This window comes from Gracilinanus agilis, chromosome 2 (genome assembly GCF_016433145.1).
Source record: "Gracilinanus agilis isolate LMUSP501 chromosome 2, AgileGrace, whole genome shotgun sequence".
NCBI classification, from domain to species: Eukaryota; Metazoa; Chordata; class Mammalia; order Didelphimorphia; family Didelphidae; genus Gracilinanus; species Gracilinanus agilis.
The window spans coordinates 609,119,267-609,145,450 of record NC_058131.1 but is presented as its reverse complement, the minus strand read 5'-3'; the positions used below and the strand labels follow the sequence as shown (position 1 = coordinate 609,145,450).

The 26,184-nt window shown below is 34.8% G+C and overlaps 1 protein-coding gene and 1 pseudogene across 1 annotated transcript in view; one reads left to right on the top strand and one right to left on the bottom strand.

Annotated features, from left to right (window-relative positions):
- HDGFL3 (HDGF like 3) overlaps positions 1-26,184 on the bottom strand; it is a 96,502-nt gene that overhangs the window by 9,284 nt on the left and 61,034 nt on the right. The window contains exons 3-5 of the mRNA XM_044660159.1: positions 17,089-17,227; positions 16,118-16,276; positions 11,944-12,090 (exon numbers count right to left, since the gene is read on the bottom strand). Coding sequence (XP_044516094.1) covers positions 11,944-12,090; positions 16,118-16,276; positions 17,089-17,227 — 445 coding nt within the window. The remainder of the gene's footprint in view (positions 1-11,943; positions 12,091-16,117; positions 16,277-17,088; positions 17,228-26,184) is intronic.
- On the top strand, positions 7,617-8,348 carry LOC123236621 (annotated as a pseudogene).

Below are 26,184 nucleotides of genomic sequence, written 5' to 3'. Positions count from 1 at the left end.
ATGGTACTTTGTTAATTTGGGTATTTTATAGATTCAAAGGTAATCCTCTATTTCTTTTGTGTTCTCAGTTTTGTTAGCATATAATTGTGTATAGTAGATTATTTTTATCTGTTCTGTTTTGTTGTGATTTCAACATTTGCTCTTTTGTTGATTTAGTTTTCTGTCCTCTTCTTTTTAAGCAGTTTGGCTAAAGGCTTACCAGTTTGGTAAATCTTTTCAAAGAACCAGACCTTAGTTTTGATTATAATTTCTCTAGTTTTGTTTTTTAATTTCCAATTATTTTTCCTCTAGTTTTCAATCTTTGCTTTTTTGGTTTTGGTGGTTGGTTGGGTTTCTACTTTTGTAGATGTATATTTAGTTAATTAATTGTCTTTTTCGTTTTGTTAATTTATAGTTTGGGGGGGATATAATTTTTCTAGGAAGGATTGCTTTAGCTATGTCTATCCCAGAATTTTTGGTATGTTGTTTTGTCATTATCATTGCCTTTTGCATAAATTATTGTTTCTATGATTTATTTTTTGACCCTCTTGCTACTTATGATTTCATCATTAAGCTTCTATTTGTAAATGATGTATTTACTATTTCTGTTACCTTACATTTACTTGCAAAATCTCTGTCTTAATACATGACCAATTATTGTAAAAATTGAAGATGTTTTGGATTTAAAAAATCTTACTACTGCATTTTATGATTTAAAATTATTACTGTGAATCTATTACTGAATAAATACATCTTTGCACTAATATTCTTTAATAATACTTATGTGTATAGTAGAATATAAAGATGAAAATCTTTTCCACTGACTCATTACATAATATTAGGCACGTCACTATTTCTTAACTACTAGTTAGATATATAATAATGTTAATTTATTTAAAATTAAAGGGGAAATATACATAGAGTAGTCTTATTGACTTATATAATGGGTTGCCTGCAGTGGGCAGTGTTTATTTTGGGGCTGACAAATGAGAGACTAGTTATGACTCCTTCACTTTCTCAATCTTCCCCGCTCTTTTGCTCATTGATTATCAAATAGACTCCTAAGGGTGATTCATACCCTATTGGAGATGGAGTATAATTAGGATCTATATGGGCCAAAGTAGTAATATAATTTATGTCAGAGAGATTATAGATAGAAAAAAATTTATAGGAAATGAAATAGCTGCAATCTCATAAACACCTAGTTGTTGTTTATAATTTACTATTTTGAAAATCAGAAAAATCTACCTTTATTTAAAGCAGAAATACAATGTACTTTATCATTTAGATGTGCAAGATGGACATTTAACCAAAAAGTTAACTAATGATCTCTCCATAATTTCTAAAAGACAGAAGCTAGTTGAGAATTTTGCTAAATTTATCCTTTTAACTAAAGTATCTACAGATGGTCAGTTAGAAAGACGACTTAACTCAGAAGCTGAAATAACTGAATTCATATTCTAGTCAGAGGTTTTGACTCAAGAATTGGGATAACTGAATTCATATTCTGGTTCTTCCACCAATTAGGTGACATAAGCAATTATCTCAACCAGAAAAATAAAGAAAATAGATTTAGAGCTGGAAGGGATCTTAAAGGTCTCCTCATTTTACTTGTTTGTTCTTATATCTAGATGCCATGAAGACCACAAGTAAGGTAGCATGGGTGAAAACTAAATGTAAACATTAAATTAATGTTTTCTAAATCACATTTTTCTTTTTTTGATCTTTTTTTTATTGATATTAATTAAGAAAACCTTTCCATGGTTATATGATTCATGCTCTTTCTCTCCCCTTCCACTCCCCCACCCCCATAGTAAATCACATTTTTAACATGGAAAAACTAAATGTTTTTCTGAATACTATTTTACCTATTTGTGGAATTTGGGAATTACAAAAGGCATCAAAAAGTATTTTTCACTAGTTTTCCCAAATAATGTAAAGAATGCTATATTTAGTACAAATTGAAATATTATATAATTAAAAATGTGGGCCTTGTGAATACATTATAAAATGGTCATTTGAAATATATCTAATACTTGGATTTGGAATTAGATGAGAATATATTTTTTTCTCTGATTAATTTTTTCAAAAAACTATCTTATTCTTTTCATTCATAAGACTTTATTTTTATAAATACAGTATAGTACTTTACTTTCAATCAAAAACTACCAATATACAGAATGCATAGCAAATTCAGAGAAATTCAATTCAAACATAAATCTCAAAAACAAACTCTGATCTTAGTAAAATCATTATACCAACCAAAGCTTCTAATGATTTCCTTTAAAGAACTGTACCAATATAATTTCAGTACATCTAAGTGGGAATAACACTGAAATATTGCTAGGATAAATTTCCTACTGAATTTAACTTGAACTTATTTAGTTACTTTCAATTAGCAAAGTTTCACAAGTAGTAAATACATCTCAAAAAACCTAATGAATAGTGTAATTTTGCTTGGGTGACATTGTAATAAGGCAGAGTGTACCCAGGAATGAAAGTGAGGAGATCTGAGTTCTAATCCTTATTCTACACTAGTTGCATGACGCCGAGCAGATAATTTAAGCTCTCAGAGCTTTACTATTAGAATCTGCAATATAGGAATGACAACCAGCTTGCCAATCTTAATGGGTTGTTGTGATAATTGAGTGTGGCAATGTGTGTGAAGTGTTTTACATAAATACTATATGAATGGAAAGTGTTATTGAGAAGGAGGCAGCATGATATAATGGAAATAGCACAGGACTTGGATTCAAGACACCACTCACATTTATTGGCTATGTGATCATGGACAAATCACTAATGTCTCTGAGCTTCAGTTTCCTCACCCACAAAATGAGGAAAATAATACTTTAATACTTTCACAAGATTGTTATGAGGGAAGGTGTTTTGTACATTTCAAAATACTATGCTAGTCTTACACATCAATGTTATGAAAAGTATAAAGGCTAAATTGATGAATTTAGCTGGGTCTTAAGATCAGATACTGCCTTCTCATCAGAGTGAGCATGAAGCAGAAAAAAGACAACTGATAATCAACTGATAGGCTATCTTCTCCTGTAGGGTCTAAAATAGCTATGGAGAAAGGAATTCTAATCATTTTTTTCCCTATAGTATCACACATAATTCACTGAGAATTATGGATTTAGACATGGCAGAGCTACCAAAATGGTTGTTGGTATTAATTTTTTCAGCTACTTTTACAAACAAGCAGATGTATTTGCTATTTTTGTCTATGATAAAGTCTTAATTTAATATTGCCTAATTAGAAATGAGATGGAAATGCAATGAAATTTATTCTAATCATCAATTAACTATACATTTTTCTTCAAAATAATTTGTTTAACTAAAAGAATAGATGAAAATAGAAGTGATTAAAATGCTGTTGCAAAATTCTCCAAAGTGAAAGAATTTAAAATATTATAATTGTTTGTGTAACCTCTAACCCCTAACCTCAGCTCTGAGTTTACAAAGATATGGTTTAATCATGGGGGACGCCTATAAAATCACTTTTTGACTCCAACTCTTAGAAAAATACACAATTTGGTTCATATAGAGGTCTCTACATAAAAGATAAAAACTTTCCAAGTAAGCACTCAGGTTAGCAATACATATCCAATATAGTTTTTATTTCACTCCACAGAAAATGCAAAAAACAAAGTGCACCCAGCAGAGCACATTATACAGTACAGAAATTGTAACCTTCCATAAGTCCCACCTTGGCTTGGGAGACCTATGATAGTACTCCAGAATTATAGCACCTTTGGTGCTTGAGACTGATCTAGAAGGAAAGACCATTTGGAGCTTCTTTCTCTTGGACAACCAACTCACTCCTAATGGAAGGCAATACTCATGTTTATTTCTCCTTGGTGTAAAGCCTCCCCCTTTCTCTCTCTGGAAACTCATCACTCTACCACTCTACCTGGCTACTGTTATCTGTTGGGCTCTGAGATTCCTTTCTCTCCTAAGGCCATATTGTTAACATTCCAAGACCTTCATTGTTTCTTTATCCAAGAGCTTCTAATACTGCCTCTCCATAGCTGTCTTTCTGGAGGATTGGAGGCTCCCTTGGGAGTTGTGTAAATGTGTAAGATTTCATTTGTTTTACCAAGGATCCAAATCTCTCCATGAAGAGCAGATCTCACAGATTTTGTGTCTATCCATGTTCAGTTCTACTCCCCATTTTTAGTTTTCTGACTGCTCCTTTTTTTTAAAAACATAAGTCCTAGGCTATAGTGCAGGTCTGTATCACATACAAAATATCTTCAAATGCCAAGATTCTATTAATCATCTTCAATGAGTTATCAATGAGCCATCAAATAAATATCTATGGCAGAGCATCTGTTCATACAGGACACAGAAAATCACAGCAAAGGTTTTCTTCTTTAGTCCTGCTGGATTAATACTGCTATTCTTGGTCATATCCACTAAATCTTCCCCCTAGTTAATTTTTTCAGTCACTAAATATCATCCTGAAGTTCTTCTGGACCCAGAGGACTACAGGCCAAATTGAGGATACTTTTCTGGAAACCACAGAGAAACCTTTCCCGGAGTCTGGTAGCTTATTGTACCTGATAAAATGTTCTATTTCCTAAATGCCTTTCCCAATACTTTATAACTCCTAAGGAGGCCACAGTTATGTATAAATTCCTTTTCATAGTGCTTCATCATAATTTGTAAATGCTGATTTGTAACCAAATCAATAATCCTTAAAATGATATAGACTTCTCATAACTTGGGATGCTCTAGTGCTTAAGCCGAAATCCCACCCTACCCTCACCATATAACTACAGTATTTATCTAGGTTCATCCCTGGATTAGTGCTTATAAGGATCTGCCACAATCCCCCCTCAAAATTTTTTTTTAATCAAGAACTAACAAATAGCCTAGAAAATTTTTTTAAACCAGAAGCAAAAACAAGATTTCAAAAATCAATCTCCAAAGGGAGAGCAATTTAGAGTTGCTACAGAGCTAGGAAAACCCCTTAGAGACCTGTGGGCTATAGGGCTCAACACCAACAGGTGTAGTACCTTTCTTAGTAACCTTATGATTTAGGCTTCACTGAAAAAAGAACTATTCTTGGGGTTGCTAGAGGATTAACTTCCTTCACATTAGACCAGCACTGTTTGTACAAGTCCCGGTTGTTTGAGGTAGATCCATATTTGCTGCTCTATATCATGTCTCTGACCCTTATTATGCTCTCTGGAACAAGAACTTCTCTTTATTGTTGCCATCTCTGGAGTTGAGGGGCTCTTTGGGGGTGCCAATGGATACAGACCCTTCACTCTGCTCAGGGATTTAAGCCCTCTCTCTGATTCTGGCCCTTTCTTTGACAAGCAAATGATACTGAGATTTGTCTATAGCTTCAAACTAGTTAAGTTCTACTCAGAGGTTCCTGCCACATTTCTTCAGTTGGATGTAGGTTATTTCTCTTCTATAAGCAATTTAGGGCTAGAATGAGTAAAAAAGAAATTGACTTTAGGGTGTATTCCTTGATAGATTGTAAGATTCCCTATCTTTTAGCCACCAAACAATCCAGGTGGTTATTACAACATTTTATTTTCTGTGCTAGTGAAGTACAAAAGTAGGCTAGATCCAAGAGTGATATGACTTACCAGGGACTCGTGGCACCCAGTTAGTCTAGCCACCACTCTGTTGAGAGCTCCATTCTCACTCTTGGCCAGAGGGAATGATGGTATGGTCTGAATCAAAATGGTTGTTATCACAGCTGGGATAGTTATAGAATTACACAAAGCCTAAACTATGCAGAACTACTTCAAAGGTGGAATTTTTGAAGATTATATATTGGATGGAATAGACTAGGTACACAGTGCCCTGATCTAGTGTGTGATTAACTCAACAATATAACCTGTTGGGGCAAGAGTTCACCATGTGACAAAAATTGCTGAGAAAACTGGACAGCAATTTGGCAGAAACGAAGCAATTTCTGTATACCAAGATAAGCTCAAAAAGGATACATGATTCAGACATAAATGGGGCCATCATAAGCAAATGAAGGGAGCATAGAAAAGTTTACCTGTCATATCTATGGATAAAGGAAGAGCTGATGACCAAATAAGAGAAAGAGAGGATTACAAGGAAAACATCATGAAATTAAAGATTTTGCATAAACAAAACCACTGTAGCCAAAATTAGAAGGAAAGCAGGAAACTGGGGTAGGCGGGGAACTTTACTATAAATTTCTCTAACAAAAGCTTCATTTCTCAAATATATTGAGAATTAAGCCAAACTTATAAAAATATGAGCCATTCCCCAACTGACAAAGGGCCAAAAGATATGACTAGGCAGTTTTCAGAAGAAACCAAAATTATCAAGATAAGTCATATATGAAAAAATGCTCCTACTCACTAATAATTAGAGAAATGCAAATTTGAGGTACTATTTCATTTCTATCAGATTAGCTAACATGACAGAAAAGGAAAATAATAAATGCTGGACGTGGAAAAATAGGTATGCTAATGCACCATGATGGATTTGTGAACTAGTTCAACTATTTTGGAGAGCAATTTGGAACATGCACAAAGAAGTATAAAACTGTGCATACCCTTTGACCCAGTAATACTTCTACTAGGTTTCCTCCCCCCCCCAAAGAGATCAGAGGTAAAGAAAAAGGTCCTATATGCACAAAAATATTTATAGCAGCTCTTTTTGTGGTGGAAAAGAACTGGAAATTGTGGAGATGCTCATCATTTGGAGAAGAGCTGAATAAGTTGTGGCATATGAATGTGATGACATACTATTGTGCTATAAGAAATGATGAAGGAGACGGTTTCAGAAAAACCTGGGAATATTTACATGGACTGATGTTAAAAAAAGTAAGCTGAACTAGGAGATCATTGTAAACAATGATAATCAACTGCAAAAGACTTAGCAACTCTGATCAAAACACTGATCCATGACATTTCCAAAGATTTGTGATGGAAAATGCTATTCACTTCCAGAGAGAGAAATTATGGGTGAATACTGAAGCATATGTTTCTTACTTTATTTTTTTCCTCTTTTGCAAAAGGCTAATATAGAAATGGGCTTTGCATGACTTCACATGTTTAATGAGTATGATACTGCTTGCTTTCTCAGTGGGTAGGGGAGGGGCTGTTGGGAATGAGAGATTTGGGAACCCCAAATTAAAAAAATGTTTAAAAATGAACAAATAAGAAAGAAAACAAAATCTAAAAAAATATAGGGGGCAGCTAGGTGGCACAGTAGATTGAAAGCTAAGCCTAGAGATAGTAGGTATTGGATTCAAATCTGGCCTCAGACACTTCCCAGTTGTGTGACTCTGGGTGAGTCACTTAACCCCCACTTCCTAGCCCTTACCACTCTTCTGCCTTGGAACCAATACACACTGTTGATTCTGAGATGGAAGGTAAGGGTGTTTAAAAAAAAAAGGATTATATACTGGCTTCTGTTACTAAACTTGTATTGTTAGAGATTAAGAGAGGATTTCTGAACATATTGCTACCTTTTAACAGCTTTACCTATATTAACATTTATTCCCATCTTTCTACTTTCTAGAATGGAACAGAGGAATACCTTGCTCTAAGCAAAAATGGTGTATGGATATACAAAAAGGATTACTTTTACTTAGTTAAGGGCTTAGAATTTCCTCTTTGTGGATGACACTAGGGTTTCTCATCAAGTCCATGTATACTGTTAACGCCTGCAGGAAGTCTGAAACTGAGCAAGGAGCTCAATTACCTAATGAAGAGAAGAATCTTCTCTTTGTTGCTTACAAAAATGTTGTAGAGAGGAGCCTGACAGACACTTCAGAGAATTGTTTCAAGTATTGAGCAAAAGACAGAAGGTGCTAAGAAAAAAAAAAAACAGCAGATGGCCGGAGAATATAGAGAAGCTGAGATGTAACTAAGAGATATCTGCAATGATATACTGTCTATACTGGAAAAATTCTTGATTCCTATTGCTTCAAAAGTAGAAAGATAAGTTTTCTATTTGAAAGTGAAAGGAGAACACCACTATTATTTGGTTGAGGTTACCGATGATGACAAAAAAGGAATAGTAAATCAATTCCAACAAGAATATCAAGACACACTTGAAATCAGCAAAAAGGAGATGTCACCAAAACATCCTATAAGTCAGGGAATTTGATCTTGAACTCTCCAGAGAAAGACTGCTCCCTTGAAAAGAGCATTTGATGGAGCTATCGCTGAACCTGATTTGATACATTAAGTGAAGAATCATATGAAGATAGCACACTAATAATGCAATTACTGAGAGGCTATTTGACGTTACAGACATCAGAAGCCCAAAGAGATGAAGCCGAAGCAGGAGGAGGGGAGAATTCATCATCCTTCCAACTTCTGTCTGCCTTACTAAAATTTATACAGTAGACCATTTGTCATTCATGCTCGCTCACAAATAGTTTTTGTTTATGATTTATTCCAGGTTTATGTTACTTATGTTGGGAGTTCTGTATTTCCTTTATGGTTTTTATGTTTAAAATTAGGAGAGTAGAGTTGGTTAACATTTGAGGAGTCATCTGTTTTTACCTGAGGCAGTCAATATGGGGATATGGAATTTTTATACACTTTTTACATGTTTGCACAAAGCCAGTGTTAAAACAGCTTCCACGGTCTAAGCAAAGATAACTGCCTACATCTTGGCCTTCATGGCTGGGAGGAAGGCATGAGTGGTTTCTGCCACAGATGTAGTTATTGTGGGCACTTCATGGCTGTGGTAGGAACCGATGCCTCATTGATATAGCATGTTATTCCATACATACCTGTGGAATATACAACCTCGATGTGCATAATCATACCTCTATGACTGCAGTAGCAAATGTGTTCCTTAGAGCAAAGTTTTAGCCCAATTTATTTTGGAGAAGGGCAGAAACAGTTCACATTCCATCATTTGTAAAGTTACCTACCATTCATTTTCATTATTTTTGCTATACTCATTTTATTTCTATTTAAACGAGTTTAGGCAACAAGAGCAAAGTACAAGATGCAGTAAAAATGAATTGCTTGATATTCAGAAAAATCACCATATATCAAGCTCAGCAGCAAAACAATAAACTCATGTATTTAACTTTTTTTAAGGTTTGGTTTTTTTTTTTTGCTTTCCTGATTTGTTTGATACTTTTCTAACATGCATGTGCTGTAAAAACAGTTAACAGGAAAATAACTCGAGATGATGCCTAGCTTTGTTTAATGTCTTATGAAATTTTCATGAATAATCCAAGCATAATTGTTAAGTTGATGTCAGTGGAATAAAAATTTTATGACTGGACTTTTCAACTAAAAAAAGGATGCAGCTCAAGAACAAATTTCTGAATTAAGCTTTTACCAATTCTCCTCCCTTTCAAACAACTTTGCATTTAGGTACTTTGCATATATTAGCATTTTATTTATGCTCTCTCTATATTTTTATATGTATTTGTTGTCTCTCTCATTAGGATGTGAGCTCCTTGGGAATAGGGTATTTGTATTTGTATCCCCAGAACCTGGTACATAGATAGCCCTTAACACATATTTGTAGATTGGTTGATTGAATGATTTTCTCCATCCATTTGACTTGGTACACCATCACTATAGCTCCTCTAGTCAAAAGGCCTTATACTCAAGAACTCTACAATATGCAGTGCTGAGAACCTCTTATCAGCATGGGTTAACCCAACCATGAGCTGGAACATCCAGTTAATGTGGTTATCAATATATTGTAAGTGCTCTTTTTTTCTCTTTCTCTTTCAAAAGAAACTATTGACAACTGGAATAATGTAAAGTCTCTGTTCCTTACTTATGCTAAAAAACTATTTGACATTTGGAAAACCATGTGAAAGCTACTATAAAGAGACAGCTTTGTCAGCATTTACTGTGGAGAAAGAGAGAATTCTGTTTGTGGTATGTATCTTGCCAGTCAACAGTCTTATACAGAAAAATCTGATCTGGGCTCAGGTCCTTTGCATCCCGGGCCAAGACTACCATCAATGGTATCCCTGGTATACACAATGGTATGTACTAGCTGTTCTGCAGCTATTGCATAGTACATAGGGCAAATTCATGCACATATTCCAGGTACTTTGCCATGGCTCCACTCACATCTAAGGAACGTGATTCCATATGGAACCAACACCTTAGGTACAATGAAAAGTTCTCTTATGATTCATTCCTTCCATTAGAAAAGTTATAAAACCTTCTGTCAGGAAGCACTACAGAGTAGAATGAATAGAATATATTTAATGAGAGCTGCCAATTTCCTGAATGATTTATAGAAAGAATGGGATTAATATATTCTAAGAAATCAATAATAACAACCAGCATTTATAGCATGTTCTAAGATTTTTAAAGCATTTGACATATGTTATTGCATTTAATCCTCATGACAGCCCTGGGAGGTAGGTGCTATCACCATCATCATTTTACAGATGAAGAAACTGAGACACAATGAGGTTACATAACTTGCTCAGGATCACACAACTAGTGTGACCGACACAAACTCAGTTCTTCTTGCCTCCAACTCCAACATTATGCATTGTGCCATGAAGCTGCCTCCAACCAAAGGAATGGATAGAACACAAGGTTTTTCACATTACTGCATGTCTAAATACTCTTCCAAATATCTCAGTGTCTGTTCCAGGTAAGACCAAATAAAACTATGCTTTTTACCCACTATATAAACTTGCTATATATGAGTTCTATAAAAATCAGGTAGGTGAAAGACAGCTCAGCGGACATCTTCAGCAACCTAATTTACATAAGTTACTAAAGATTCAAGGAAGTTCAAACTTCTGCTTAGAAGAATCAAGATACAAAACAACAACCACAGCCACAACAACAAAAACTAAGGCTCATGCAGAATTCAAAGTTTAAGCTTTCCTAGATCGCAAGGTTCTTAAAATTTAAAAACCTTTTTGTGCAAAGTTCAAAATTATCAAAGGACCATTTATTTTCTCCAGAATATGCAGGAGTTACTGAAGCATAAGTACAGTTCTGCAATACACTCTCATCATTTGCAGCTCTGCCATATTTTATATTTTATTTCTGAGAGAAAACTTGGGAACACTTAAAAAAATATAAACCTAATCCCCCAATATTTTCAGGGCTACTCCAAAATATGGCACTTTTCCATTTTATGTGTGCCAGTTTCTTCAAGCCATTTTCTGAGAAAAGAGCACTAAGATTGCAAAGTTCTGCCTTTTTCTATAATTGTATTATGAAATATATTAGCCTGAAAACCTTTTCTGCCCTACTGAAATACATCTGCTCTGCTAAATTAAGTCTGGGAAAGAGCTCAACTGAAATTAGAACTTAATAGTATTGTGTTAATAATAAACTGTGTGGCACAGTAATGTATGGTCCTATATTTGGGGAATATGCAAATAGTGCCATCTCATGGCCAATTAATCTTACTGTTTTAAAATGGTTACCAACTAATCTTGCAAGACAGAACAATAGGACAGACAGCTGGAAAATTTCCATGAACAAATTTTCCTTCTCAGTAATATTCCAACAAAGGTGGAACTCTTTGTGACTTTGGAAATTAGCGTGAGTTTCATATACATTCCAAAAAGATACTGTGGATAAAACCTGTCTCCAGGTATACTATGAATGATAAATTCTGAGAAAGAAGAATAGGTCATAATGCTTTATCAATGATACTACTAAAAATTTAATTGATTGAAATTTAATTTAATGAACAGAAATACTGCTGTAAGACGTCAAGTGGTACTTATCAAATTTCAACAAATCTTTGAAAGGTGTTACACCTTCCTTTAAGGAAAAAAAAACAACATATAAATACGTGCCAATTTCCAATCACCTTGTGCAGCTCCCACTAGGCTAATTTCTGCTCTCAGAATATTTATTGTGCAAAATTTTTCTTTTAGATTTTGCTGCTGGTAGGAATACCACTGACAGAAGGGCCCTGATTCTTGAGCAAAAGGATTTCTAATGTAATAAAAAGAAAGTAGAAGAAGCATAGAATTACCCCTTCACTGGTTTTCTGCAAGTCTGAAGATGTGTTTCTTGTGTCATTGCCTGCATCCCCAGCCTCAGAACCGCTCTTATTTTCATCTTCTTTGCAGTCCTTGTCGTCTTCATCTGCTGGAGATTTCCGTGACTGTTTGGAGGATTTCTAAATGTTCAGACAGGTTAAAAATAGAGTCAAAAGTTAAAAGCAAGAGAAGTCCATCAAATGCAGCATCAAAAAGTCTCCCCTAGCTTTGGGGCCATTCACTGCTTGATAGACTTTCTTTGATGCAATGCAGTGCAGTAGAAGGAAAAAAAAAACTAAGCTGGGAGCCAGGGAGAAAACAGGTTCTACACAATCCTGGAACTGCCACTATTATTTAATACCCTTGGGAGAGTCATTTAATCTTTCTAGAGCTTCATTTTGTAATTTGGAAGATAAGGATTTGGACTGAATGATCTCTCAGGTCTCTTGTAGCACTAAAATTCTCTAATTTGAAGCTCAGAGCAGTTTGTATATTTATAATACACACCAAACATGCAAACAGAACAGATTAAGTTAGACATTGCCTCTCATGGAGAATTTTTTCCATAAATGGAAACAAAATATGACTATTTGAATTGACTACTCATTTGGATTACATTAATGGAATAGATAGTATTCTATTTTTATCATTTCCACTTTTGTTACCATGACAAAACTTTTAACTTTGTTAAGCACTGAAAGATACAATGTGAGAACAGCACTAGAAAAACCAATTGTTAAAAACTACTAATATAATGAACTTTAATAATTTCAATTATACCTACTTAAGAACCAAGGATCATGCTGGTAGATGAGTCCTTTTCTCTTGTCATTAAGCACTTGAAATCAGAGTAGGAGAAATAAGACATTGCTAAAGTCTAAATTTTTAATGGCTTTTCAGCAAGAAATGTTTTTACTGAATAATCTCCAAATCAATAATAAGTAGGGCCACACTAATATACTTTAAAGGAAAGAAGACCACTTAACATTCCTTTAACACTTTTCTTTGAAGAATTTATAAGTTCCCTCACTATGTTGTAGATAAATGTGATTTGGTCCCTGAAAGATGTCTCTGAAATGGATCAGGAAATTAGCGCTTAACCACAAAACCAATAAAAAACATGCAATTTCTTCAGAGAAAAGACTTGATAGACATATGATGTGAAAAATAACTAACTCAAAAGAAATATTGTTCAATTTTCTACAAGATTTTATCTCACTTAACTGAATCTACTAATCAAGCTTAAAATGGAAGTTATAATTTGGTTAAAATTGAGGGATTTTTACATTAGATAACAGAACTTAAATATATTTATAAATACAAGCAAAAATTTGATTTTCCATGTTTATCCATACTTAGATAATTTAAAAATTATTACAATAAAGAAAAAAGAAATGTTTATTTTTTATTCTCCTAGCAAATAAAAAAAAGACAATTTTAAAATATAGAAAATGTTTAATAGTGCTAAAGAGGACCATTTAGAACTAAAAGACCAAATGTGAGAAAATAGCACATACTATAAACTTCAAAAGGCATTTGAGAGGGGTCGCTCAGTGGATTGAGATCCAGGCCTAGAGATGGGAGGTCCTAGGTTCAAATCTGGCCTCAAACACTTCCCAGCTGTGTGACCCTGGGCAAGTCACTTGACCCCCATTGCCTACCCTTACCACTCTTCTGCCTTGGAGCAATATACAGTATTGACTCCAAGTTGGAAGGTAAGGGTTAAAAAAAAAAAGGCATTTGGGGAAATTAGAATGTTCAGAATATGAATCAAGGCTAGGATATTAGGTTAAATGATCACATAAGTTTTGATTTTCAGTTCATATTACCTGGAGAAAAAAATGATGATAACCTCTAATCACAGGGCAGCAAGGTGGCTGAGGGGTTTGAGAGCCAGGCCAAGAAATGGGAGTTCTGGGTTCAAATTTGGCCTCAGACAATTCTTTGCTGTGTGACCCTGGGTAAGCCATTTAACCCTCATTGCCTAGGCCTAACTACTCTTCTGCTTTGGAACCAATACACAGTATTGATTCAAAGATGGAAGGTAAAAGGCTTAAAAAAAACCCACCAAGTCTCTAACTACCTTGGAGACAAATTTAGGTAGATCAGTACTCTTTCACTCCTCATCCCACTCAAAAATGGAACACATGTTCCTACCATGACCAGCTTTATTTTTAGACTAGACCTATGATTTGATTGATGGAGGTTCTCCTAGTGAGGATGCTTCCTTTATTAATGCAAATCAGCAAATGCTCTGAAAGAGATAGTTTTAAAGAGTTGCCTGAGGCACTAAGAGATGAAATGACCTATCCTGGTTCACACTATTGGTATGTTAGAGGTAGAAGTTGAAACTCAGAGGTTGGCGCTCTCTCTCTCTACTTTGCTATAGTGCTTCTCTCTGGATATCTTGATTTTTAAGAATAAGTCAAAGTTCCTTAAACCTGATTTAAGCTGGATAGGTATAGAGTTACTCTAGTTTTTATTAAGGTTATATCTTGGCACAGCTTACCTGTGATGACTATATATTTTTTTTTTAACCCTTGTATTTCGGTGTATTGTCTCATAGGTTGAAGATTGGTAAGGGTGGGCAATGGGGGTCAAGTGACTTGCCCAGGGTCACACAGCTGGGAAGTGGCTGAGGCTGGGTTTGAACCTAGGACCTCCTGTCTCTAGGCCTGACTCTCACTCCACTGAGCTACCCAGCTGCCCCCTGATGACTATATTTTTGTTAGACTCTGACATGGAATAGAAAATAATTCCTCTTACATAAATGTTCATTAAATATTTTATAGAGTAATTTGTTCTTCTTTTTGCAATTTATAAAAGATAAGTGTAGTTTCCAATATTTTTATTTGTGGGCCAAGAATTTAAACTCACATGACTAATGTAGTAGAATGGTGGTGTGGAAAGAATGCTGGACTTAGGGTCAACTTCTAATTCTTACTTGCAAACCTTTCTGAAACTCAGTTTCTCATTTGTATACTGAAGATAATGACATACTACTTGCCTCAGAGGTGGTTACTGGTAGGAAAGTGCTTTATGAACCTTAACGTGCCACTTTATCTTTTAGAATTCTTAGTAAGCTTAAAAAATTGAATTCTTAGTAAATGAGTGAAATATTTCTTAATGACTTTAGATTTAATGTATGATTATTTTCTGCCAGCCCCCAACCCTACAATCCCTTACTGGGTTTTTTTAACCAATAACCAAATGAAACAATGATATTTAAGGTCATACATACCTGTAACATTATTATTATAATATAATAAACTTAATATTTATGCTATATGAACCAATAAAGAATATTTAAGGTGTCAGCAAACCTCTTTGGAAGCTAATTAAGCCATAATAAGTTATTCAAAATGTGGGTTTAAAATGAAGTTCTGAGTTGGAAAAAATTTGAATTTAAATGGAATCCAAGACCTTTTGTAGAATAATAACCATAATGGAAGGTGAAGGCTGACAGGAAAACAAAACAAAACAAAACAGGTAGATTCTGCAAGTGACTACTTTCTTCCTATCTAAAGTAAAATAATATGTTTTTATCAGTAGTGCAGAGGAAAAATGCTGAATTTAAACTTTATTATCTGCTTGATGCTTTGAATGTATTTAAAAGGTTGGCAAAAAAAAAACCCAAAACAAAACCAAAACAACCAAAGATATGACAGAGAGTTGATATTTAGTACTTATTTGTAAGAAATACTTAGAATATAGCTGACCTACCATTAAATAAGCACCAAATAAAATTTAAATAGAACTAAAGTTGTTTAAGTATTCAATTATGCTTGTGTATCAAATCAATTGTGGTAAAACCAACAAGATGACATGCCTTGCCCTCTTCTTTGGCATCCCTACTTTGAAGCACGGTCTAGCTTGCAGTTCCTAAAATGTCATTTAAGGTTATCTCATCTGGTGAGTTGTATGTCATTAAATTTTATATTTCTGTAGAATGACAAATACAGAATCTTATTCTATGGCTAGAGCTTTCACTTCTGGGCAGCAAGACCATGTTGCCTACAGCTTTTGAATTCTCCAAAGGGCTTAGCCCAGGGCTATACATAGAGTAGGCACCCATCAAACACCTGTTAGTGACTAAGCAGACCAGAAGGGAACATGCTTTTATCGTGCATGTGACATTAATAACAATGGGAAAAGCTCCTCTATAACCTTTGAAGTGTATGATTTTTTCCGTTTTGAGCCAGCCTTTTCATTCTTTCTTTTGCCTTTTCCATCTTCTTCTACTCTATCGCCTTCTTCCTCACTGCTGGCATCTGCAGTGTTCCCTCCTTCACCCTCAGTTTCTGAAGAGCTCTGTTGCTGAATTGCCTGAAAAATAGTAAAAGATCAGCTAATTACATTGTGCAAAGTACCATGGGCACACATATTCATATCAAAATGGTCATAAGAAATGGCTATAAACCAGTGGAAATGCGCATTGGCTATGGGAGGGGAGGTCGGGGTCGGGGGTGAAGGGGAAAGTAAGAATATGAATCATATAACCATGTTAACTTTTCTAAAAAATAAAAATTATTAAATATTAAAAAAAAGAAATGGCTATAGTTTAGTCATTTTACTTAGAAACAGCTTGACTTATTCTTAGGGCTCTGGAGAGAAAGGTCTGGCAGAAAGGATTTCTTCCAGTAGCCACTTAAACAATGATGATCAGATGAAGATGCTCTAACTCTGAGGGGACCAAGCAAGTTTTTTTTTTTTTTAAATATATTTTTTAAACCCCTGTACTTCGGTGTATTGTCTCATAGGTGGAAGAGTGGTAAGGGTGGGCAATGGGGGTCAAGTGACTTGCCCAGGGTCACACAGCTGGGAAGTGGCTGAGGCCAGATTTGGACCTAGGACCTCCTGTCTCTAGGCCTGGCTCTCAATCCACTGAGCTACCCAGCTGCCCCCTGGACCAAGCAAGTTTTGATGATGGAAACCGGCACATTAAAGTCATAGTCAGCTGCAGCATTAGGAGTACTATTTACTGAAAATTTTAGCTGGTCTTCTGGAATAGAGAGTTTGTGTTCCTAGTAGGTAATCAACCAATTAGCAGAAAGAATATATGCCTGCACAAGATCATTACAGCATAAAAGCTAAAACTAGGAGATGAGATATGAAGGAAAACCATATAAATTATTTACCTGGTATCCAGTAAACTTGACTCCAGGATTATTTTCTATTTCCCACAAACCTTCATTAAATCCTTTTCTCTTGTTGGACTTTCCAAACTTATCTTTATATTCTTTATATGGGAAAAGGTCTTTGGGCCCCAGAAATGCTCTGCAAAAAAGACATGAGAAGTCTCTTTTCAAATGTAATATATCAAAAAATCAACAGCAAACCATCTAAGTTATTTTTCTTTGAAGAACTCAATGTACACATTCTAATTTTAAAAATACTTGTCAGGCAAGTAACTGGTACATTTTAAGAAACAAGTACTCTAAGGTAGTTCACCAGAAAGACAAACACACAAACTAGTAATCCTTATCTCCTCCTCCTTCTTTTTCTTCTTCAAATCCAAACCTTCTGTCTTAGTATTATTTCTAAGGCTGGCAGTTGAGTTAAGTGACTTGTTCAGAATAACACAGCTAGGAAGTCTCTGAGGCCAGCCTGGAAACCAGATCCTCCAGACTCCAGGCTTGGTGCTCTATCCACCGCCTATTTGGCTGCCCCTAATCCATATCACTTCTTAAGACCACTCCTCCCAACTCGGTGTTGTGTTTACAGCAGCTGCTTCATAAGTAGGTGTTGAAAGAATGGATTGATGAATTCTAGTCTCAGACCAATTTTTTTATTTTTCATCTATTTGAGACTCATTGCAGCATGGCCCAGTAGACGGAGTGCTGGCCTTGGAGCCAGAAAGACCTAAGCAAGTTCAACTTCCCTGAAGACATGTAGAGGCTCTGTGACCCTGGACAACTTCCCCAGCATCAAGCACCTTCTTGGTAGCTTCCTTTTTGTGTTTTCTCTCCCCCTTGTCTACTTCCTTTTATCTGTTGTCTTCCCAATTAAAATATAACCTCCTGGAGGACAGGCCCCATCTTTACTCTGCTTGTATTCATCTCCCCAGGGCTTAGCCCAGTGCCCACTACAGAGTATGCACTCCATGAATGCTTACTGACTTGAGACTGGTTAGTAAAAAGTTCTTTCTTATGCTGAACAAGAACATTCCTTTACCATTGGTTCTTTTACATTCTGGAGCAATAGAAAATATATTTTCTTTTTCTTTAAACATTTTTTCTCTTTAAATATTTAAATATTGTCATATTTTCCTGTCTTCCTTCCTCTAAATAATTCCAATTTCTTCCACATTCCTTCAATAGTACAGTCTGCAAATCAATCACTATATTTGATTTCTATCCACTAGTTTGTCAAGGTTCCTCCAAAAATGTATTTACTCATTATTGAACTCAATATTCCAGATAGTAGATTAAAATTATATAATGATTAGGAAAACTATCAGCATAATTAACCATATCAATAATCAAACTAACAGAAACACATAATTATTTTAATAGATGCAGAAAAAGCCTTTGACAAAATACACCACCAATTCTTATTAAAAACACTAGAAATCATGAGAATAAATGGGTCTTTCCTTAATATGATAAGTACTATATACCTAAAACTTCGGCAAGTATCATCTGCAATGGGGATAAGTTAGAAGCCTTCCTGATAAGGGATCAGGGTGAAGCAAAGATACCCATTATCATCAATATTATTTAATATTGTACTAGAAATGCTAGCTTAAGCAATAAGGAAAGAAAAAGAAACTGAAGGCATTAAAGTAGGCAATGAAGAAACTAAACTTTCACTCTTCACAGATGATATGATGGTTTACCTAGGGAATACTAGAGAATCAACTAAAAAACTAGATGAAATAATAACTTTAGTAAAGTTGCAGGATACAAAATAAATCCACATAAATAATCAACATTTCTATATATTACCAACAAAGTCCAGCAGTAAGAGTTAGAAAGAGAAATTCCATTTAAAATTACTCTAAACAATATAAAATACCTGGGAATCTACTTGCCAAGGCCAAAATGAATTATGTGAACACAATTATATAACACTTTTCACACAAAAAAGTCAGATCTAAACAAATGGAAAAATATTCATTGGTCCTGAGTAGGCCAAGCTAATATAATAAAAATGACAATTCTACCTAAATTAATTTATTCATTCAGTGTCATACCAATCAAACTACCAAATAATTATTTCATAGAACTAGAAAAATAATAACAAAATTCATCTGTAAGAACAAAAGGTCAAGAATATCAAGGGAATGAACAAAAAAAAATGTGAAGGAATGAAGCCGAGAAGTACCAGATCTCAAACTGTATGATAAAGCAACAATCATCAAAACAATCTGGTCCTGGCTAAGGAACAGAATGGTAGATCAATGGTGCAAATTAGATAATATACAGGGGTAAGTGACTAACAACCTAGTGTTTGATAAACTGAAAGATCCCAGCTTTTGGAATAAGAATTCACTCTTTAACAAAAACTGCTGGGAAAATTGTTAAACTATGGCAGAAGCTAGATATAGATCAAGATAAGGTCAAAATGGATATATGATTCAGATATAAAGAGTGATACTATAACTAAATCAGGGGAACACAGAATAGTTTACTTGGGAGATCTCTGGAGAAGGGAAGGATGTATGACCAAACAAGAGATGTAGAGCATTAAAATGTGTAAAATTAATAATTCTAATTATATTAAATTAAAAGACTTTTGTACAAACAAAACTAATCTAACCAAGATAGGAGGGAAAAAACAAACTAAGAAAATTTTTATAACAAATGTCTCTGATAAATGTCTAATTTCTCAAATTTATAGAGAACTAAGTCAAATTTATAAAAAATACAAGCCATTCCCCAATTGACAAATGGTCAAAGGCTATGAACAAGTACTTTTCAGATGAAGAAATCAAAGTGATCAATAATCATATGAAAAAATGTTCTAAATCACTCTTGATTAGAGAAATGCAAATCAAAGCAATGCTGAGGTACCACCTTACACCCATCAGATTGGCCAGCATGGAAGTAAATGAAAGTGGTAAACATTAAAGGGAATGTGGCAAAATTGGAACATTAATGCATTTCTGGTTGAGTTGTGAATTGATCCAACCATTCTGGAGGGCAGTTTGGAACTATACCCAAAGGGCTATAAAACTGTACATAACCTTTGATCCAGTAATGCCACCACTGGGTTTATATCCCAAAGAGATAAGAAAAAAGGGTAAATGACTCACTCATACAAAAATATTTATAGCTGCTCTTTTTGTGGTAGCGAATAATTGGAAATTGAGGGGATGTCCATCAATTGGGGAATGGCTGAACAAATTGTGGCACATGTTGGTAATAGAATAGATAAGATGATTTCAGAAAAAGCTGGAAAGCAATATTGGAGGATGATTATCTGTGAAAATGTGGCTACTCTTAGGAATTCAATGATCTGAGACAATCTTGAAAGACTTATGACAGGGAATGCTATCTACCTCCAGAGAAGGTACTGTTGGAATCATCTTTCACATCATTGTATCTTTAGCTTAGTTTTGGAGTTTTGGCTATGTATGACTTTGCTCTTACAACAATGACCAGTATGAAAGAGTGTTTTGCATGACAATAAAAAATAAAAAAATAAAATAAAATAATTTTTAAATAGTATATAATGAGGGGGCAGCTGAGTGGCTTAGTGGATACAGAATTGGACCTGGAGGTGGGAGGTCCTGAATTCAAATCTGGCCTCTGACATTTTCTAGCTGTATGAACCTGAGCAAGTCACTTAACCCCAATTGCCTAGCCCTTACTGCTCTTTTGCTTTGGAACTAATACTTAGTATTGATTTTAAAACAAAAGATAAGGTTAAAAATTTTCTTTATAACAAAGGGGTAGCTAGGTAGCACAGTGGCTAGAGAGACAAAGCTGGTCTCAGACACTTCCTAGCTACATGACTCCGGGCAAGTCACTCAATCCCAATTGACTAGCCATTGCTGCTCTTCTGTCTTAGAATTGATGCTAAGGGGGGAAAAAGAAGATACCCAGTGGGAAGGTATGGGCTTTTAAAAAAGTATATAATGAAACTATTAATTTCTATAATCTGGATATGATACTTCTAATACAATTTAAGAACTGAGCCTTTTTTAGCAGCAATAGCACAAAGTATTTAATTAATGTCTCTTTATAATGAAGAAGTTTGATAGGTGCTATTAGAGATACAGAAGAAAAAAAAGACATCATACATCCTTGTGCTTAAAGGAATTTATAATCTAGCTTGGGAAGACAAGATAAACACATTTGCAACAATTGCAGCATAATGTAAAAGTTTAATTATTTTTAAAGGCTTTTAACTGTTAGAGAAACTCAGGGGATGGGGACAGATAAAAGTGTCTTGGAGTAGTTAAGAGATGTTTCATTTAGGAAATTGAATTTGAATTGGACCTTGAAAAATATTTAGAATTTCCTTTGGTCTAGGAATACCACTACTGGGGGAAACTTCCCAAAATATTTAGAGCAATACTTTTTGTGGCAGCAAGAAACTGGAAATGAAGCAGGTGTCTATGGTATATGAATAATAGATTATTGTGCCACAAGAAATGATAACTTTAAAGAATTAAGAGAAATTTGAAAATATAATACAGATACAAGCATACAGAATAAGTTTAAAGGAGAATAAATACAAAGAAAATACAATGTATTATGTTAGCAAATTTCTTCAAATTAATAATGATAGCAATGTAAAGGGAAAAACATTCAAAGAAATCTCAGCATAGATTAGTGCAAAGACCAGTCAACTGATGAAACCAATCTCCCTCTTCTTTGTAAAGAAGGTACCTAATGAGGCATATGCTGTTAGATACGGTCAAGGTGTCAGTTTTGTTTTGCTTAACTGTCCTGCTTGGATACACTAGTTCACTCTTCCCTTCCCAATCTATGACACATGAAACACCACAGAGAGAGGAACACAAATAATTTGTCATAAGATCAAATTGGCTTTTGAAGTCAGCTAATCAATAAACATTTTTAAGCACTGACTCTGTGCCCTGGCATTATGCTAATAAATAAGCCTTAGAGATTTGAAGAAATGCAGAGTCCCTGCTTTCAAGAAGTTCACAGTCTGTTCAAAGGAATGTCAGGACCAAGTCCCACATTTCTAGTGGAGAAAATTCCAATCAATAATATTTCAAATGAATAATTTAAGTTATTTGAGTGGGTATCCTGTAAGTTCAGAATGAATCAAATAATGCGATATGCCAGCTAAAAAAGCTATTCAATCTTAGTTTGCATTGAGAGTCAGAATGTCTTAAACTATGGTGAGTGTCATTATACTCTGTTGTGTTCATACATTTGAAGTATTGTGTTTAGTTCTGGGTACCAATTTTTTTGGAAGAACATTGATAAACTGGAGAGCAGTTGGGTGATGGGAACTTACAATTGTAGCATATTAGAACAGATAAAATAACTGTGGGTGTCTAGGGGGAAGACATGATAATTATTTTCAAATCTCTGAAGGGCTGTCATGGGATTTGATTCAGAAGATCATAGATTTAGAAGAAGCCTCTGAAGCCATCTGCTCCAATCCCTTATTTTATAGAGGAAGAGACTGAGTTCCAGGGATGTTAAGTAAGTTGTTCACAGGATTAAAACCCAGGTCCTCTTAACTCCAGAGTTTTTTTCACAACACCACACTTTCTGACACAAGAAAACAGAACTAGATAGAATAATAGTTTCAGAGAAGGAAATTTAGGCTTGATGAAACAAAAAAACCTTTCTAATAATGAGTGCTATTCCAAACAGAATGGAATATTTGGGGAGATTATGAGTTCCTCCATCCTCTTGAGGTTCTAAAAAAAGACTAAATAACCACTTATTGGATATGATCTAGAGCAGTGATGGGCAAACTTTTTAAAGAGGGGGCCAAAGGAAAGGAAATGCTCATCTGTCAGTCTGTTTCTAAGGCAACTTTTCCAAGTTTCATTGTATTGTATCCTACTCATTGTATTCGTCAGATTAGGAATAATGTTGGGCAGCCAGATAGAACATTTCAGGGAGCAACATCTGGCCGGCGGGCTGTAGTTTGTCCATCATTGATCTAGGGTAAAGTCTTGTTCAGCTATATTTTGGACTACCGTTCACTGAGGTCTCTTCCATCTCAGAGATTCTGAGTTGTTCTGTGATTCTAGGAACTATACTACCTAGATCTGATAAAGCAAACTCTCTGAAGCTATGGATACCCTCTCCTTGAATTAGGAAGTGGTTAAGGTATCTCAGTGATCTGGATTTAACTCCTGCCTTGATCCCCTGCTAGCTGTAAAACCCTGGGCAACCTACTTAACTTCTTTGGCATGCATTTCATCTATAGAAAGCGGGTATTGGACTCAAGATCTTTTCCAGCTCTAAGTCTATAATTCTATGTCTTATTTCTCTTAGATTATTAGCTCCTTAAAAGTAAGGACCATGACTTTTTTTAAATCCTGTACAGCACCTACCACTTAAATCTTTGTTGAATGGGCTGAAATGTATGAATGACAATACTGAAAGGTTATGGACCTATGTAGAAGAATTTTTCTCTGCAGCAGACATACATTTTAATTAATGAGTTGAAGTTTATTTAAACCTACAAAGACTTGCTTTAGGGGAAGTCTCAGAAAAGCCTCACATGAGCTACAATGACAAGTTGGTAGAGCATTTTGAGCAGGATAACCAGGATGGTGAAGGTGCCTTGAAACTGTGATATCTTAGGGTGGATGCAGGGATAGCTGCATATGTTTTTGTTTGTTTACTTGTTCATTTAAAAATATTTTCCCAAGTAGATGTTATAACAACTTTCAACATATGTTTTCAGAACTTATAAGATCCAAATTGTCTCCCTCTCTTCCTTCTTTTCCCCCTCCCATAGATGATAAGCAATTTGATCTGGGTTATATATGTATTATCATTGCATTTGTTTTTAACAATTTGACTGCACTCCAGCTATTCTTCAATTGATCAGTGGTCAAAAGATGGACAGTTTTTGGAAGAAGAAACCAAAGCCATATGTAGGCATGTGAAAAAATGCTCTAAATCACTACTCATTAGAGAAATGCAAATCAAAGCAATATTTTCTGAAATATCATTTCATATTCAGTTTGGCTAAAATGATAAAAGGGGAAAATGACAAATGTTGGAGGGGATGTGGAATAATGGCGACTAATGCACTGTTAGTGGAACTGCAAGCTGATTTTGGAGAACAATTTGGAATTATTCTTAAAGAGTTAAAAAACTATATATATTCTTATACTCAACAATACTACTTTTGGATCTGTTTCCCAAGGAAATCAGGGGAAAAGGAAAAGAACTTGTATGTTCCAAAATATTTATAGCAGCTCTTTTTGAGGTGGCAAAGAACCAGAAAATGAAGGGATGCCCATCAATTGGGGAATGGCTGAAAAAGATGTGGTATATGATTGTGATGGAATACTACTATGCTATTAGAAATGATGACCAGGTGAGTTTAAAAAAACTTGGAAAGAATTGCATTAATTATGAAGAGTGAAATAAGAAGAACCAAGAGAACATTATATACAGCTATGGAATTAATATTTGAAGAATAGCTTGTGAATGTCTAACTCGAGAGAAAGAAATGATAAACAAAAACCAAAAGACATAATTTATGTATATTTTTTTGTTGGGTGATGCCTTCTATAGTGCAGGGAGGGGATGAGATACCTGGAAATTTTAATTAACCAATGAATTTAAATTTAATCAATCCCAACCAATTAATTAATTTAATTCATTCAAATAATAACTTTATTTAATTTAAATAAATTATATATTATATATTACATGTTATATATAATTATATATTATATATTATAAAATAATACATTTAAATAATAAATAATACATTTAAATCAATCAAGAAAATAATAAAATTTAATTAACCAACAAATAAACTCATAAAAATTTTTTTTGACTACACTAAATCAACACTGTCAGATTGTCTTTCTATCTTTTGCTTAATCTGTTACTACAACTTTGTACTTCACTGCTGGGGACTACCATGGGTTCCACCTAATCCCTTATTGTCTTGAACCCCTGTTGATTCTGGACCATCTGAGCTTGTTTTTGCCTGATCAGTTATAACCTCTGCTTCAGCCCCCAGGACATCTGATTATCCTCTCCAGGTCAGATCAGAGGCTTAATGATAAAGAATAATTGGAAGTACTTATATAAGAAAGCAAGAGCCCGGTAAGACACTCTTACTTATTATCAACTCTCCCACCTAGGCTTCATATATTACCACTTACATATCTACTCATTCAGCCTCTCACTCCTTTGAGTATATAAACCATTTATCTGCTTGTTCAAGGAATCATTCCTGGTGTATGACAAGTTTTGGGAAACTATCTCCAGGCTCTATGCTTTGGAGAGTCCTGCATTGTGACAGAAAAAATATATAACAAGTCACAGAAACTATGGGGAGCCAGGGACTAAGGAGAGAAGGAGGTAGGGTGGACAAATGGATAGAATGATGTAAGGTACCCAATTGGCACATAAAAAAGTGAAGAAATGAAAGCTGGTCATTTGGTAATAACACCCTTCTTCCTTCTTCTGTACATATGTCTTAGGCTGAACACTACTGCTTTGGTATATATTTCCCCCTTAAGTCTGCCTTCCAAATCCATTTTAACTAGATTTCATTTGGGTCAGCTAGATGGCCCAGTGGATAAAGTGTTGGGTCTGAAGTCAGGAAGACCTGAATTAAAATCTAGCCTCAGGTTCTTACCAGTTCTGTGACTTTGACCAAGTCATTTAGCTGTTGTTTGCCTCAGTTTCCTCTTCTGTAAAATAGGGATAATAACAGGAACCTACATCCTAGCATTCTTCATGAGTTTCAAATGGGATAATAATTGTAAAGCACTTAGCATAATGCTCAGCACATAGTAGGTATCATTTAAATGCTAGCTACTATTATTATATAAATATGGTAAGGAGAAGGGAACACAGGGTGATTTTCCCCGAGTCTGATTTCCCATCCAAAGGTTTACCTGTACCTATATGTTTGTTGTATTTCTCCAAATGTCCACATACATGCATGTGTACCTATGTAATAGTAGATGTCAGTTCCCTGACCTATAGCTAGCTTCTAAATACATATCTACAAAACAGAGTTGTAAGCTGCCTCTTAAACATCACTGTGTCTAATAAAGTGCTTATCAGCTGAGGATTTCTGAGAGTGGAATGAAA